Source organism: Rhinolophus hipposideros (genome assembly GCF_964194185.1).
Source record: "Rhinolophus hipposideros genome assembly, chromosome: 9".
NCBI classification, from domain to species: domain Eukaryota; kingdom Metazoa; phylum Chordata; class Mammalia; order Chiroptera; family Rhinolophidae; genus Rhinolophus; species Rhinolophus hipposideros.
The window spans coordinates 13,698,479-13,716,733 of record NC_138055.1 but is presented as its reverse complement, the minus strand read 5'-3'; the positions used below and the strand labels follow the sequence as shown (position 1 = coordinate 13,716,733).

General features: G+C 38.0%; 1 protein-coding gene across 10 annotated transcripts in view; it reads left to right on the top strand.

Moving 5' to 3' along the window:
• Window positions 1-18,255, top strand: part of RIC8B (RIC8 guanine nucleotide exchange factor B) — a 96,853-nt gene that overhangs the window by 57,112 nt on the left and 21,486 nt on the right. For all 10 annotated transcript variants that reach the window (XR_013993946.1, XR_013993947.1, XR_013993948.1 and 7 more), the window contains 2 exons: window positions 4,134-4,278; window positions 13,699-13,843. Coding sequence is in view for 7 of the 10 variants with exons in the window: in XM_081058528.1 (XP_080914654.1) it covers window positions 4,134-4,278; window positions 13,699-13,843 (290 nt within the window). In the remaining 3 variants the exon portion in view is untranslated. The remainder of the gene's footprint in view (window positions 1-4,133; window positions 4,279-13,698; window positions 13,844-18,255) is intronic.

Here is an 18,255-nt window from a genome sequence, read left to right as displayed (position 1 = left end):
TCTGCTTCCTTCTGTGGCCAGCCTCTCCAGTGGTCCTGGATCCCTTTCTCTCTCACCTTCTCAAGAACTTTGCCCCTGGATCCCCTTCCCTCTCACCTTCTCAAGAACTTTGCTCCTGGATCCCCTTCCCTCTCACCTTCTCAAGAACTTTGCTCCTACATTTATTTCCTCCCTTTCTTCTTAAATTAGTCATTTTTAAAATGTATTGGATCATTTCTGTCCACACCCTAACAGATCTTCCATTATAAAAGCAAAAAAACCTTCCCCTTAACCCCAGTTCTCAAGCTGCCTCCCCATTTCTCGGCTTTTGTTTATGCAGTGTTCCTCAGAAGAGTTTTCTATACTCATCCTGTCTTTTCCTTTTACTCATCTTTGATCTCATTCAGCAGTCATGGTTTTGCCAATCATCCATATACTGATGAGTCCCAAATTTCTATCTCTAGCCCTGACCTGTTCCCTAAGCTCCAGCCTTACAAAACAAACTGCCTACTCATCTCCTCCCCTTGGATATATAGTAAGTATCTTAAGTTTACCATATTCCAAGCAAATCTCTTGGTTTCCCATCCCCCTCACCCTGTTTCTTCCCCCTTTCTTTCCACATTTCAGTACATGGTACCACCATTTGCCCCATTGTTCATTTATTGCCATATAGAATTTCCCCTAATAAACAAACCAGATTAATTTTTCCCCTCTGGGGTCAAGGTTTTGTAAGCACTTTACTATGTGTAGAACTCATTCATAGATATTGCAGGTAAGGAGAGATTAGAAAGAAGGGCCTGACTCTATTGTTGAGGAATTTACAGCCTATGGGAGGAAGAGAGCGGTATCATGTACACATAAATAATCATTTAAGCAAAATAAACTAGTTAATGAATTAAAGTCATTTCCAAGTTTGACTATTTTAAGACATTCTGCCATGACTTGGTGAAGAATAATAAATGAAAATACTTCAAGTTTTATACAAATTAGCTTTTTCATATAGGAGATCCAGGTTCAACTACACTGTTTAGATCTTGCTATCTCTAACCAAGACATCCAAAAAAAACAAAAAACACCTCTTTGTTGAATAGCTTTGTATGAAGGCCTTGGGTCACACATTATGTCAATACGATGGATGATGAGACCCACTCCTTGTCCTCAGAGAAGCACTTCAGTGTAGGTAAGGAGATGAGACGTGGCACTACGGGACACAGCACAGAAATCAGCCTTCCTTCTGAGGAGTGATGGTTGAGAAAGGCAGAACTTCAAGTCACAGATGATTCACTTTGGTAATAGTATAAATGAAACCATGGCTACTTCATTATTATGCTTTATAATTAATACCTGATTAAATCCTACACGTGCATACCCAAAGGAAATTTGTCTTGAGCAGTCTGTATTTGGGCAGGTAGAAAGAGAACAGATAGTAGAAATGACTGACCAGGTTGGGTTAGTCTGGAGAGGCTTATAGAAGAGAGGAGGATGTTGTGGTTTAAAAGAGGCAATGGATGAGACTTGTCAAAGAAAAGAGATTTGTTGGAGCGCAGTATTTGGGGGGTAATAGAAAGGGTCCATACCTGTGCAGTTTATCTGGGAGTGATACATCACAATAAAAACAACAAAATTTCATTGTAAAGAGACTTGTTTTAAGGAACCCGAAACATAGCTAACAAATTTTAAGTGATAACCTTTGTCAATGGATTCTGTACCCTGGAACTATAGGTACATAAAATCACGTGGTACGTGTCTCATTCTTCTAGAAATAGAAGGTAAACTCAATACGGTTGACTGAATTAAATAACAAGGATTTATTGTGCAATTACTTTCTGCCCTACCAGAGATATTAAGCTATGGATTGTGTGAACACTTTGGGTAAGATTCCTTGATTTTCTGAGATTTAGTTTTCATTTTTATTCATTTATATCTCCATTGTCTCTGGTACCTCCTGATACATGGTAGGCACTCAATATAGAGAGTCAGGGAAGGAAGAAAATAACTTGAACGGATTAAATCAAATAATGCACACATAAAGGGTCTAGCACAGTAAGTTATTATTTGACTCTGTGTCTGTCCTCATTTGCTAGCATAATGCCGAGCTTATACAGGCACTTTTTAAAAGTTACTGAATTAACAAATATATGGTGATGGAAGGAGAACTGACTCTGGGTGGGGAACACACAATGGGATTTATAGATGATGTCATACAGAATTGTACACCTGAAATCTATGTAATTTCACTAACAATTGTCACCCCAATTAAAAAAAAGTTACTGAATTAATTCATTCTTCCTTTAATCAGGAAATATTGAATACCGGTAACACGCCAGGCACTCAGAACAGTACACAAAATAGAACTCTCTGCTGCCACGCCCCACTGACTCTTGTGGAAGAAGGGAGACAGTAAAGAAATTATACGTACTGTGTCAGGTGGTGACAAACGCTATGAGGAAGATTAAAGGGCTGGGGTGGTGAAAAGGAGAATGCTAAGAGTTAGTTACAGGGGGTAGTCAGGGAATGTCTTTCTATAAGTGACATTTGAACAGACCTGAAGGAAGTAAGGCACTAAGCCATGCAAGTTGCTAAAGAAAGAGTTTCTGGGCAAAGGGAGCAGCAAGTGTGGAGACCTTGAAGCAGGAACATGCTTCGTGTATTTAAGGAGTTCCGTGGAGGTCTGTGTGGCTGTAGCAGTGCAAGGAAAGCGTATAGTCGAATTGAAGTCAGAAAAGGAGCAGGAAGCTGGATTATGTGAAACCTAAGGGAGTTATAAGAACCTCATCTTTTACTATGAGTGAGATGAGGAGCCACGGGAACTGGGAGACTTTGAGAAGAGGAATGACTTGATCAGACTTTCTACGTGGCATGCTGGAATGAATGAATCCTACACGGACCAGGATGGAAGCAGGGACCACTGAGGAGGCTGTGGCGCAGTAATCCAGGCGAGAAATACTGGTAGCTTGGTTTTAGTAGTACTAGAGAAAGTAGTAAGAAGTGGTTGGGTTGTGGATATAGTTTAAAGGTAGGACCAAGCTAATTTGCTGATGGACCAGATAATGCGGTATGAAAGAGAGGAGTCAAGGGGTATTTCCAAGGTTTTTGTACCAAATAGTTGGAAGAAGGGCCTTGCCATTTAATGAGATGGAAAACTATATAAGGAACAGCTTGCTGAGAGCATCAAGAGTTCTGTTTAGGACATGCTAAAGTTGAGAAGCCTATAAAAGTCTAAAGGTCAGAGAAGAAATCAAGATGGAGGTATAATTTAGGGAGCTATCAGCATATAGAGACCGTATAAAGCCCTAAAACTGCATGAGATCACCAATAGAGTGAACGAAAATAGGAGGAAATACTGCCCAAGACTCAACCCAAGACGAGAGAAGAGAACTGGCAGAAGAGACTGAGATAAAGCAACCAGGGAGATAAGAGGCAAATGAGAAGAAAAGGGGATGATGGATGGATGGATGGATGGACTGATGGACGGATGGATGGATGGTGGGTGAGCAAACAGACAGACAAACCACATATGTTGTGTAATAAGACTTCTGAGGCTCAATCCGTAAAGTAGGAATGAGGGATGTTACTACATCCTTTGCACGGTTACTGTGAGGACTGATTCTAGAGAATATGTGTATATCATCTGTTCCAGCAACTAGCACACAGGAAGTACTCAATAATTAATAGCCATTCTCTGTAATAAAATAAAACTAGAAAACGTAAGTACAGATTTTTTTAGTAAATAGAAAATGCTGCAGGAATTAAAAGAACGGAAAAATCAGTATGAGTCAGGATATTAAGGAAGTCTCCATGGAAGAAAGAGAAACACCCAGACTTTAAAATCAATTTTGTTAGAGGAAAGCAGAGGCATTCTAGGTACTGAGATGAGTAAAAGCTCAGAAAAGGATTTGAGTATATCATGGTGGTACAGTGAAGAGATGTTTTTCTTCAAATAAAATTTCATTACAGGTGTGAAATTATTTGAGGTTTGTTTTTTGTTGCTGTTGTTGAGTTTTATTTTAATTGGAAGCAAACCTATTTATATTGTAAGTGTTTTTTCCACTCTTTTACAAAACTGAGCTCAGTAGACTAACCAGTTTCATGGTGTCATCCTCGCTTGCTCTAGTACTCATAACTGATGACAGTTTTTGCATTTGTACCATTAGGTTTTACCACCTTTGAGGGATGTGACAAATCGACCTGAAGTTGGCTCAACTGTGAGAAATAAGCTGGTGCGCCTCATGACACATGTTGACCTTGGAGTCAAGCAAATTGCTGCTGAATTCCTTTTTGTCCTTTGCAAAGAGAGAGGTAGGCTAAACTCTCTTTGCCCTCTACATCTTTATTTTTCTGAGGGAGTTTGAGAAATCTTTCTAATAGGAGTGGCCATCTCATTCCACTCTTTTCAGAGCTTATTATTCTCTATTGGTTCTATTGGAGGCCTGAGGAGATATTAAAATTAATAACTTAAAAACATTTTCTATATGCTTCTAAAGTCGTTGAGACATGCACACAGATACACAACCAAACACTCACATTTAAACTCTGCCTTCTGTATCCTTAACCCAGACTTTTTAATTCCAATGAGTCGGGACCTGGGGCCATTATGAAAAATCTGCTTAAGTCATTCAGGTTCTGCAATTTTGATACCCAAACAAAGGCCTAAGTTAGTTCCTCTTTTAATACCTCTTGGAATTAAATCTATAGGAGCTTTGGTTTCTTCACTAAGTTCTTTAGTCAGTAAATTGTTACTGAATGTGAGCTGTGGAATGTACTAGATAGAAGTACAGAAATGCTTAAGATACACCCGTTGCCCTTGAGATAGAGTAAGATAGAAGCAAAAAGAAATTAAAAAATAATTACACTACAATGTAATGAATACTGTTTTATAAGTATATATAAAGTGATTGTCTTCTGAGATACGTCTAACAATTTAAAATGTTTCCTAAAATTTTATGTGTTACTTGCTCTGCAAAGTTCTCCGAACAATGGACTTTGACGAAGGTATTCGGCTATTCTTACCTATTTCTTTCTTCGTCTCCTAGTTTATAAATGTACCGTGTAAGCATATAAAAGTCCCATCTAAGCAGTTTTTATAGTCCACTGTTTTATAGTACCCCGGTTTTGTGAGATAGATAATTTGGAGGTGAAAAACTTCATTCCTCTCAAAATCTTAAGTTAGTTAAATTATTGGGCTTTTTTTTTAATCCCAGATTTATTGAGGTATAATTGACAAAGAAAATTGTATATATTTAAAGTGTACATTATTTGATATATATGTGCACGCTGAAATGATCACCACAGTTAAGTTAATACATCCCCTACCTCACATAGTTACGTGTGTGTAGATAATGCTTATGATTTACTCTTCGTACATTTCAAGTTTATAATACAGTATTATTAACATTTTCGCTGCAATATTCATCTACAGTCGAATGATATTTCCATGCTGCTAACTACAGCGTTCGATTTTATCTCACGAGCTCAGTGTCCCAGAAAGGAAGTTTAGGAAAGCAGATGTGCATTTTTCTATATTTTTGTGTTTTTCAAGAATGAATAGCAATAGGAAGTTTTTACACTTTAAAGTAATCATTTATTTTAATAAAATGTAGCACCTTACCTGTATTTACTTAAAATATAAATACTGCAATTATTTTCTGTGGATTTTTGACACATTTTGGAGAACAAACTTGAAATCAATTAATGCAGTGAAAAGGTTAACTATCATCACCATGCTGTACATTAGATCCCCAGAACTTATTCATCTTGTAACTGAAGGCTTGTACTCTTTGTCCAGCATCTCCCCATTTCCCCTACCGGTGACCCCCTGGTAACCACCATTTCCCCTTCTACTCCCTGTTTCTATGAGTTTTTGTTTTTGTTTTAAGATTCCACATGTAAGTGAGACCGTACCGAATTTATCTTTCTCTGTCTGGCTTTTTACGTAGCGTAATGTTCTCTAGCTTTAGCCATGTTGTTGCAAATATCAGGATTTCCTTCTTTGTCGTGGTGAAATAATACTACATTTCATATATATATATATATATATACATATACATATATATATATGTATGTATGTATGTATATATACCACATCTTCGTTATTCACTCATCCATCGATGGACACTTAATTGTTTCCATATCTTGGCTACTGTAAATACTGGAATGAACATGGAAATGCAAATATCTCTTGGGGATACTGATATCGTTTCCTTTGGATATATATCTAGAAAGGAGGATTGCTAGATCATATGGTAGTTCTATTTTTAGTTTTTTTAATAGCCTCCATACTGTCTTTCATAGTGGCTGCACCAATTTACCTTCCCACCCATGGTGTACAGGGATTCCCTTTTCACCACAGCCTTGGCAACACTTATTATCTCTTGTCTTTTTGATAAAAGCCATCCTAACAGGTGTGAGATGATCTCTCACTGTGGTTTTGATTTGCATTTGCCTGATGATTAGTGATGTTGAGTACCTTTCCATATACTGTTGGCCATTTCTATGTCTTCTTTGGAAAAATGCCAATTCAGGTCCTTTGCCCACTTATAATCGAATTATAGTTAACCCTTGAACAACTTGGGGGTTAGGGGTGCCGACCCCCTGCACAGCTGAAAATCCGTGTATAACTTTTGATTCCCCAAAAACTTAACTAGTAACCTGCTGTTGATCCAGAAGTCTTACCAATAACACAGTCGATTAACACATATTTTGTGTATTTATATATGTATTACATTCTGTATTCTTACAATAAAGAAGCTAGAGAAAAAATGTTAAGAAAATCACAAGAGAAAATGTATTTATAGTACTATACATACTTATTGAAAAAAAATATACGAATCCTCGCAGTTCAAACTCATGTTGTTCACGGGTCAACTATATTCGATTTTTTGTTATTGAGTTGTATCCATTGAATTCTTAAACTTCATTTCTGATTGATTGATCTAAGCACTTTAGTTCCTGGATATTAGCAACATAATTTGATCAATATCATAACAATGATAATAAACACAGCTATCATGTGTTCGGGTATCATGTGCCCAACATCCTATGCCGTGATCCCGTTTGATTCTCATAAGGACCCTCTAAGGTAAATATTTGTATTATTTCAGTGTCATAAAGGAGGCATCTGGCATTTGAGAGCCTTTTAGTAACTTACCCAAGGTCAAGTGGTCACTTAGGGCTGGAGCCCAAATTTGAGTCTTACCATTCCATTCTTTCATATTGCCTCTCATAATAATTATCTTCAACTATTAGACTAGTTAGTTAACATCTCTTTTAAACAACTCTTTCATGACTTTGAAAAAAGATTGATATAACATCTTGGAATTAAGTGATGGCATAGTGCCTTGCATATAGTAATCTACCAATATTGGCTGAATTGAATCGATCAGAAATGAGCTGTTTTTTTAAGGTGCATGTACATCTAAACCACACGTACATGTGTCTGTTCATTAAAAACGGTTTATCAAAACATTATCTATTGTTACCTCCAAGTAGTAGGATGACTGTTAACTTTTCTCAGTTCTCTGTATTTTGTAATTTTTCTACAGGGAGTATGCATTTCTTGTGTACTGCTACAAAAGTTATTAAAAGGGGGAAATAAAATTTATTTCCTCTATGATTGTATATCTAAATACATAACTTACATATCTAAAAATAATCACCTCACTAATGACGTAATGAATATAATAGCAAATATAGTGCATGCATTTATAAATGGTTGTTCATTATTTTTCATTTGAGCTTTGTTCCCCCGAGGATCCCATATTTGAGGTTTCAGAGTCCTAACTTTGAGCCCAAAGCCAACTGATATTAGCGAAATTTTATCTTTTTCATTTGACCTCTAACAATTTATATATTTTCCTTCCAATTTGCTCCATATGCTTTCCCTTTCAATTTGATTTTAAGTTTAGTAAATGTATTCTTCTGAAATAAGAATTTAACCAATACTTTTTGAGCTAGATCCTGGGAATTCAGAGGTATAAATGATGAACAAGGTCTCTGCCTTCATATTTACTTTCTTATCAAGGGTTACCAAGTCAAATGCCTGCAGGTACCAGGCTGGTAGTAAAAGTAAGTCCAATGGACTGGACATAAGATGATAAATGAAAATTGACACTAAGTTCATCGTTGGGGACACCGTGCATTTAGACTGGGGAGCGAGGGGACTGGGGGAACTAGAAAGAGGACATTGCTGCGCTTGAGCTCCCTCTGATTATTACCAGGAAGGAACATGCAGCCAGTGTGACCAAATCTTCCAGATTTTTCAAGAGAAGCCAGGACTCTGGATTTTTACATAAAACCCCCCAGTTTTTTAAGTGCTGACAACCAAATCTAATTTTAAACCGTCTGGCAAAAAAATAAATAAATAAATAAAAGTTCATAGTCCACATTCAACTAACTTATCAATCACCAGATTTTGGAGTTTGGGTTGGGTTTGGAGGCAAACTATCAAAATGAAATAAATTTCCAATAATTTATCAGAGTGGCTGAACTTTCCCCTTCAGGATGTTCAAAGCTGTTTGAAAGTGAAGGTACCATGATCGAGGCTCAAAAGTCAGACCACTGAACAGACACAGCAAGCAGCAGTCAGGTTGGGTTAGGAACAGAAACTAGATTAGGGAGGAAAATGGAAATGGGGTGAGATACAAAGGGCAAAATTTTATGGACGACTTGGCAGAGAGAGAACCGTCCATTGTCTTAAATCTCCACCTGTGCCAGGCTGCACTGTATCTCCAGTGATGGTAGCCCACCGTGAACTTGGGCTCATGCTACTAGCTCGTTTTGTTGAGCCCTGAAAAACTAAATTTTTATTACCTGCTCTGCAAATTGTGTATTTTCTAAATGGAGCCTAATGATAGACCTTGTTCCATCAGTTGTTACTCGTATGTTCTTTTGTCTTTTAATTCTCCCTCTGTTTTCCTCAACCTACATTCATCTTCGTGTCACTGTTCTTCATACCTTAGCATCTTGAAAGATTAATCTATTTTTCTTTTCAGTCTCTTTACTACCTACTCAGGCTTCAATTGATGCCAGTCAGGCTTTCCACTACCCTTCCCTACCCCCAGATGCCACTGAAAATGCTTCTAGTCAGGTCACAAATTAACAAATTACGCAATGGATATGATTTCATCTTTATCTTACTACGTCTCTCATCACACTGTTGGCACTATATGACATGGCACTATTGACCACTCGCTTTGTTTCTGTGCCACCACACTCCTACATTTCCTTTGACCTACTGCTGTCTTTTTTGTTGTTATTGTCAGTGTCATTTGCTAACTCCTGTCTTTGTCCACATTTCATTGCAACAGTTCCCTAGAGTGTTTTTCTGCCCCCTCCTGCCCCCATTCTTACTTTACATCGCTCCCTGAGTAATCTTACCCTCTCCCTTGGCTTCTGCTTCAGCCTGTTTACTGGAGATTCCCAAACCTCTGTATCTTTTTTTTTTTTTAATTAAAGTTTATTGGGGTGACAATGTATCTCTTAATGAACTATTAAAAGTCATCATTTTCCTCTTTGCTGATCAGGTTTTCTTCAGTCTGTTTTCCACATGACTAACAGAGGGATTGTTCTAACATACAAATATAATCTTGTCGTTTCCCCTTAGATAACTTTCAGTGGTTCCTTGTCACCTATACGGTAAAATCCAAATTTTCCCTCCACACCTATCTGCGTTGTGTATTCTGAATCCACTTCCACCTTACATTTTCTGCGTAATCATTCTAAAGTTGTTATTCTTGCCCGATTATATTGCACCATTCCTTGGCATATCCTCATGACTTAGCAGATGCTGTTCCTTTTGCATGGCATGCCTTTCCCCATCTTTGTTACCCTGGTGAGCTTTACTGATCCTTGAAGATCAGGTTAAACGTTATCTCTGTGAAGACATCTCTCATCATCTGAGGCAGAGTTAATCATCCTCTGCCTTGTACCGTTTTTTTACTTATCTCTGTTTTTAATGCTTTTCACAATTTCTGTGTTGTGACTCTTTTATTCATTGAACTTTCATTCTAGACATTGAATTTCTTTAAGTCAGAGATCATGTCTTCTTCATCTTTGGATCCCCAGTGTTTAACAAAGTACCATACAGACAGTAGGTGCCCCAGAAGTGTTTAATGAAAGAGCAAACGTGTGCTGTGAACTCAGCGTGGTAAATACATTTCTCCATCTGAAGGAATCATTTCAGTACACTCTGGTAAGCACCATAGGGAGGAGTGTGCCAGGTCCTGGAAGAGGGAATGATTGGGTAGGCAGTGTGGAGAAGGTCAGTGACAGTCCACAGAAGACGACGGAGATGGAAGGCAGGCTTGGTATGTATGGAGAAGAAACTGGTTCAAGTTGGGAGGGAGCCACAGTGTGCAGGAGTGATTGGGAGATGAGTGTGGAAAAGAAGGCAGAGGCCAGAAAATGAAGAACGCTTTACACCCTGCTTTAGAACTTTTGCTTCCGCCTTAAAGAGAGATGTTAGAAGTGTTATCCAGGAAGGTGGTAACACCGTATTTTTGCTTTACAAAGATGCATCAGGCAACTAGTTGTGCGGAGGGACGTGAGGCTGGAAATAGGGAGACTAGTTAGAGAAAGCTACTAGTGTGGGATTTCTAAAAGTTGCAGGATTTGACTTGAAAGAAAAGGATTATAAATTCTTTTCTGTGTGTAACAGAAGGGGGAATGGTCTCTGGGCAGAATATGGCTCTGCTGGTAAAAAGCAAAACCTCTTTTTTGTTTTCATGGTTAGAGAACGTAGAACCCTTGCTTGTGTAAGCAGTAATACCATTACTGCCAGTGCAGTTCTGACTTTGCAGTGTGCTGCTGTGCTTGCATTGCTCGTTCAGAGTGCTCTCTAGCATTTTCATAAAATAAAGGTGAAACGTTTCTTACAACTTTTTGACTGAATGCTGATTTGTTTCATTTCTGCAGCAGTTTCACCTAAGTGCATGAATAATTACTATGACAAAGAACACATATATGGGTGTGTTTTTCTTTCTTTTGAGGACCACCGAGAATATCTGTTCTTTGCCTTAGCAGTTCACCTTAACAAGTTGAGTCACCTTAACATCCAATTTTCCTTTTCCTGCTTTCTCAATATCAAACAGGATGGTATATGGTGTTTGGAAATAGACTAAGAAATAGTTAGAAACACTCCACCAAATGTAGTTGATCCTTGAACAACGTGGGGTGGGGGTCAGTTTAAGAGTGCCGACCACCAGTATAGTCGAAAATCAGTAGAAAATCAGTATATAACTTAAGTCGGCCCTTCTCGCATATGTAGATTCCCAACCAAGGGTGGAAAATATGGAATGTCAATCAGAACTTTACAAAGAAAATACTTCTCACTGTGAGGATTTTGTAGTTCATTTCTCTCCTCTCCCCAATCTCCATTTTTAAGTATTTTATCCTATTAACAAAAGTTCATTTGATTTTTAAACTATTGGCTACATCCTTATCTTCTTTGAAGGCAAGGTGTGTCTTAAATCGTCTTTGTAACCTGTCAGAGTTGGCACATGTTTATTCCAGTGAGTGAGCACTAACCGGTATTTTCATAGAAGTGCTAGAGATTTTTACTGTTAGCTGGCTTCCAGGAGGATATTCCGCATAAGAAAGCGGGTTATTTCGTGTTCTGTTTACTACTTTTTAACCTATTTTTGGACTCCTATAAACTGCACTCTTAAACTATTTTAATCTTTAGTCATTGTAGGTGGCAAGTTACACTTTGTGTCTTTTTTTATTGTTGTTATTTTGCCTTTAAGGATTTTTATTTAAGCCATTTATTCATATCATCTCAATTTCGATTTTCACAATTTTCGGTGACTATTTCTATTCTGAACCACTAAACATCCTTATTTCTTAAAAACAAACCTTATCAAAAGCACTTAAAATGAGAGCATACATGTGGGTTCAGGTCTGTGATCTCTCGGCCTCAGTGACTCTGTGTCTGACGGTGTCATTACCTCCGTGAGTATTAAGAACACCTGGATACACTGGATATTCACCTTCCCTAATAATCCATCAAGAATTCATTAGGTTATCTAAACCACTCCATCTTGCAGAGCTACTGAAGGCAAGAGGGAGCATATCAGATTTATTCAGAGGGCTTTCAAATGTTACTACCGTGATCCCTCATTAAATTTTAATGATTCTGCTGAGTACCCACTGAGAATTATTAGCAAAGAAACCACAGTTACCAATAGGTTTTAAAGTAGACAGTGGTTGAAAGTGTAAACTTTATTTAATCTACTTGCATTATGAATCCGTGTTTCCTTTGGCACAGATTTTACCAGATGGTTATATTCTTTGAAAGGAGGACTTTCCTATATTTTCAGTGTCAAGGGAAGTACCCTGTAGTTCAAGTATTTGAAAAAATTTAATGGACAACTCTATCCTGGACTATTCATCCTACCCATGCCCTTAATGTTTTCATCCTCTTATCATATATATCCCCTTCCGTACCCGTCTATTGCCCTATCCACTACGTCTTGCAGGTCCCCAAAGTCATTTCAATTGCCCTCTTCTGAATCTTCTCCAGCTTTGTCTTTTTTGAGGTAAGTGATCTGAATTACCTCAGTGGTATTGATCTGAATGGTATTTCAGATGTAGATTTTACTAAGCCTTTTCACATGGATAAGATAGTGTTGTGTTGTTTCTTACAGTTGTCTTCAGGGTGACATTTTATTAAAAGCCTTAAGAAAACTTTGCCAATTTTTATCTTTTGATTGAATATTCTAGTGTTCACTTTGAAATTGTACCTAAAGAAAAGAAAGTGCTCCTAAATAAAGCTGCTAATGATTGTTATTTTCCTTAAAGGTACTTATAAATCACACACACACAAAATATTCGTACAGTTCAGGGTTTCCCTGCAAAAGTTTTATGTGTTTGCTTCTCTTAGAGATAGCACCTCACACTGACAGACAAGCAGAGGACCTGCACCAAATATTTCATTTTTGGGGGTGCGACTTTACTAAGATAAGTCTAAAATGATCATTTTACCTAATATTACCAGAGAAAAACAATGAGTGTTACTTTGTGCCACTTTTTTAAGCACTTTGCATATATTAACCTGTAAGGTAGATACTATTATTCCAGTTGTCCAGATTAGAAAATTGGGGTACAGAGCTGCAAACTAGTGTACCTAAGGTCAGCCAGCTAGTAGTAAGTGGTTCATTATTGAAATTCAGCGAGTAACTCCTGGGCCCACCTTCTCAGTGGATTTCATGTGCTTACATATTGTTGCTGACTTGTTTTTTAAAGGCAGTAACTTAGCCTATCCGATTTGCTAATATCCTTAAGTTTTCTTATTTCTTATACTCCTCCACTCCAATTCCTATAAAGGGTTTAAGAAAGATTTTACATAATGTGCTTGCTATGTTGGTAAAATCTCAATCTGGTTTTCATTAACTCCAGTTTCTAATCATCATTTCTCTAAAACTGGAAAAAGAACTAAGATTTGCAAACAGAAACTTATAACACCCTTACCAATGGCCCGGTGGTCCCACAAAGTATATTCAAAACAGCTCCATTTGAATTTCTGCTGCCTGAGAAAAGGCTTTTGGTCCTCAGAGTTCATAAGAGAATTTGTAAGTAGCTCAGTAGAACCACTACCACACTTTGGAAACCTCTCAGTTTTAAGAGTTCCTGCTGTGGCCTAGATCTCAGCCTGCTGTGTTGGGAGTGGTCAGTGGTGACAGTGCACTCAGGACTCCTGTCTAAAAACCTGTTCTGTGTTTGCAGTGGACAGCCTGCTGAAATACACTGGCTATGGGAACGCTGCAGGACTCTTGGCGGCCAGGGGCCTCTTGGCCGGAGGAAGAGGAGATAATTGGTACTCAGAGGACGAGGACACAGACACTGAAGAATACAAAAATGCAAAACCAAAGTATAGTATCCAGTTTCTTCTCACCTAACACTGTCTCTGTCTTGGAGTTGGTTATTTGCCTTTCACTTCCTTTGTCTCTCATTTTCCAAATGTTTCTTTTCTTTTGTGGATTTGGAAGCTTTCCATTGAATACTGTTTTTAGAGGCAATTTCATAGCTCATGCCTTAAAGGGTGACTTCAAATGATTGAGAAAAGATAATAATGGCAAGTAATGTTCTGTTGCAAGATTATTGTCCATATGCTCATTATCCTCTCCCAAGTATTAAGAGAGACGGTGCTTTTAGATACCTCCCGTCATGTACTTTAAAAGCATTGTTGCATTCTTTCCATAGATTGAGATTTTATAAAGTATAACCAAGTATTTAAATTGGTTATTTGATACTTAAGTCTTTCTCAGAAATCTAAATGTAGGTGCCATACATTCTTATTGTCCCTCTTGCATAAAAGCCCTTACGAGTCAGTAAAGCAACAAGGCACATTACTAGCAAAAGGAAAGAAGCCTGGCTCCATGGTAAATTTTACTCAAACACTGTAAACAGATGCATTTAGTGCACTGAATAGGCAAACCAGAGGCTCTGTCAAGTCTGCCCTGAGTTAGTGCTTACAAGTCAAAGATACCAATTCTCTTCTTATCCCCAAACCAACCACGCTGCTTCCTTCTGTTCCCTCCTGTTCTTTTCACCTCCCCCTCAACCCCCCCTTCCAACCCCCAAGATAAATTTCTTAGTTTCCACTGAATAGGCGTTATTTGAGCTCAGTGTTATGGTTGCCATTACTGAATGTTAAAAGGGTAAATGCCTCTTGGCATTATCAGTGATGCTGACATGCTGTGTTTTCTATTGGCAGTCTTCTAGAGTGTGATGTGGACTATTGTAATAGTTGATCTAGGATAAAAAATCATTATCTGCCAAATTGGTCCCCCTTTTTTTTAGTAGAGATTGTTCCCTATTGACATGAAAGTAATGGGTTCTCAGAAGGTAAAAGAAAAGAGCATTTCCTAATCAGACAGGACTTGTATTGCCTGTATTCTTGGCAAATCAGGTCCGAATAGGTAGTGTTACTTTTGTCATCCCCACTGCTGTCAGCCTCAGCAGGATCTTATGGAGTGTGTCCTAAGGAAAAAAGGCTTTTGGGGGAAGAAAGCTAGCAGTGACTCCCAAGTAGTAAGCTCTTAAGACTGCCACCATCTAGATGCTATTAATATATATTGGGCATCTCTATCAAGTATTTGAAGCTAAGATAGAGGCATCATACGTTAATCTTTCCCTAATTATAGAATTTGTCAGTCTAAATTAGTCCTGCTCACTCTTGATTTTTCCATTCCATAAACTATTTCCATATCCATTTAATATTTTATGTCTCTTCATTTGAGACATTAAAGTATACCACTTAAGAAGTCTCATGTTTTTAAATGAAGGTAGAAATTACATTAGACTTTCGTTGTGTCCTGGGATATGTGGACACCGTCAACTAAGGTAAGATAGACAACTCAGAGTTCCCATGGCTGGCTGATAGCTTTGCAACTCAGTGTGAATTGTTGATTTGTTTGGTAGATGACTTCTGTAATGGTAATGGCCATATGTCAAGCAAGCACCACAATGCTACTATGACAAGAAAGAGCAGAAAAAATACAGGAACACTGGTATGGGAAATAGAAAGGTCCGATATCAGGAGGGCACTGTTTGCAAGTCAAGGGCCATGATGTTTGATATTATTACTGCCTTGGCTTTCTGACATGGTATGATTCTATACTTAGGCCTTACATCCTTTGGAATGTTCTTTAGCCTCTGGCCCTGGCCTACACTTTAGGAATGGTGTGTTATATGGTCAGAATAGTCACCAGAGTGAAATCTTGTTGTGTTTCTTAACCGTTGGCTCATTACAAGTATAAATACATTTCTCACATAGTGTCACATCCTCCCCCTTCAGATAGATTTGCATTTGCCTATGTTTTTTTCTTATATCTTCCCTTTATTTCAGGTGAAACAGTCTAGTGGGATGTTTAATTTGTTAATTTAAAATACTCATGCAAGTGGTCCTTGTAGAAATAGTGGTGAATAAAGTACTTTGAAAGTAAGACAGTCCTTCGTGCTCTGGGGAGTGATTCACAGAGCTGGAAGAACTTTTCCCCTAAAAATTGTCATGAAAACTTTTTACCCATCTAGTCGAGCTTATAAAATCAGTATCTGAAAGGATTGCTTGCTCCCCTATCCCCAGATTCTTTCACCAGTCAGTGTTCCCCAAATCACGGTCTGCTTTTCTTAGGATGCATTTATTCACAAGAGTTGCTAGTATTGGCAGAAGTAGAGAAATTACCCTTCATCCAGTTGGCCCGAGTCCCGTTGTAAAAAATGTAAGTGGATTCTGATTAATGCACCAAGGTAACCTGTAATCCTTTAGTGGAATCTGAAACCAAGTATTGTATGGAGCTTACGTTCAGGCTATGGGAGACAGTTAATATCACAACAATCCCTTTTGTGTCAAAATAAATGTATTTAATGGGCTGGAAATGGCTTCCTGTAATTAGCACATTTAGACAAAATATACTCATAGAATCGAGTTACAAGCCACACAGGTTTTTTGGTGTATATCTAGCCATGTTTGTTAAAAGTTTTCAGATAAACTTTGGTCTTGTATCAAAGAGTAACCAAATTTGTAAATTCTCATTTTTATACTTTTCTTTTATGCCTCTGAGCATGGAGGCCCCTAAACTGCATATGTGGTAAAACTGACTGATATGGTTTGTACATTATTCCAAACATCAATAAAAAGATGTGTATCTCATGACATTTGGCTCACTTTAGACCAGTGGCTTTCAGGCTTGGCATAGGGGTGTAGGAATCTCGGGGTCCACTGCTATGCGGAGGGGCAGGAGGAGGGGATGGCCCAAGGGAGTCCTTACACCCTCAGCACCCCACACCAGTCGTGGTCACATTCAGGTTAATATTGCACTAAGCAACGCGGGGACGTTTCCTCCTTGACTCTACTTCTCTCAGCATTAGCTGGGGCAGCAGGTGGATTGATAGTTTTCTTCAGCACAGTACCAAAACTGTTTTTTCTTTAATTTGTCAAGATTTTGTTAACAACTTTAAGTCAAGTCCCATTATAATTGTTTCCATATAGTGGGGCTATACAAATGAAAAGATCTTTGTTTTTTAACATTTCTTGAAGTAAATGTGCCAGAAACCAGGGCTTGACGATTTTTTTCTTTGCCCAGTTTGCGTTGTGGTGGTATATTTCTATATAATAGGATTTACCTAGCATTTCTAGGAACTGTAATTTGTTTACTGTAAGCAGTGGTGAAACACAATCTAAATTCAGATCCCTAAAAGATCAGAATAGAAAATAAAATCATTGCCTCTTCTGCCATGTATACTGGTTCCGGAAGTTTACCAGCCTCTGTGATATCTGCAACCACGCCAGTTTTGCACTTTCAAAATTGAGTTCTCTAGTTTTTTTCTATTATAATTTGGGTAAGTGGCCGGCAAGAGGCCAGGTGTGTTAAATTAACTGCAGTGTTGAGCTTTGCTATAGGTTTCATTTCCTAGAGATTTACAACCATATTTTCTATATCCTTTATATCGAGGATATTCGTCTTAATCCAACAGCCCAACATAGGAAACACTTAAACAGCACTATAATTTAAAAAGACGTTTTGGAGCTCTAATTGCCTAAACGCAATTCGGTATTCATGTATATATGTTTTCAGCATATATATTTGTGTGGCTGATCCGTGATAGACACTTAATAAATATTTGATAGACAAATGACAGAATGACAGACAGCACATTATCCTAGTTCTTTGCACTGCTGATAGAATGCAAAAACTTGGATTGAGATGTTTCATAATTTACCCTATTTCTTTAATATGGAATCAGTGTTACATTTATACGGTAATTCTCGACTTGAGACATTTTCAGTCTCAGTCACCAGTAACCGCTGCCTGTTTAGAATATCTTCTACCTGAATTTATCTCCAGGAAACTGCACAAAATACCTAGTTGTTGCTTGACTCCTTTAGTCACTGAAAATTGCACATGCAGCTCCTTGGTGACAATTAAACTGAACAGAGTAAAGTCACCATCTGCACCATCCAAGGCCTTTTGGCTTGCTTACTTCTTAGCAAATCACTCACTATGCTAATAATAATAGCTGGTATTATTGAGTGTCTAATATGTGCCAGGTACTGTTCCAAGAACTTTCCTGATGTTACCTCATTTAATCTTCACAACAACCCTTTGGGATAGGGTTAGCCCCATTTTACAGGTGAAGAAATTAAAGCTCAGTGATGTCAAGTCACTTGTCCAGGGCACACAGTTCATAAGCAGTCAGATGGCCTGACTCCAGAGCTTATGTATTTTGTTGGATTTTTTTTGAGAAAGGCAAAGCAAGTTTTATTGTGCTCTTTACTTT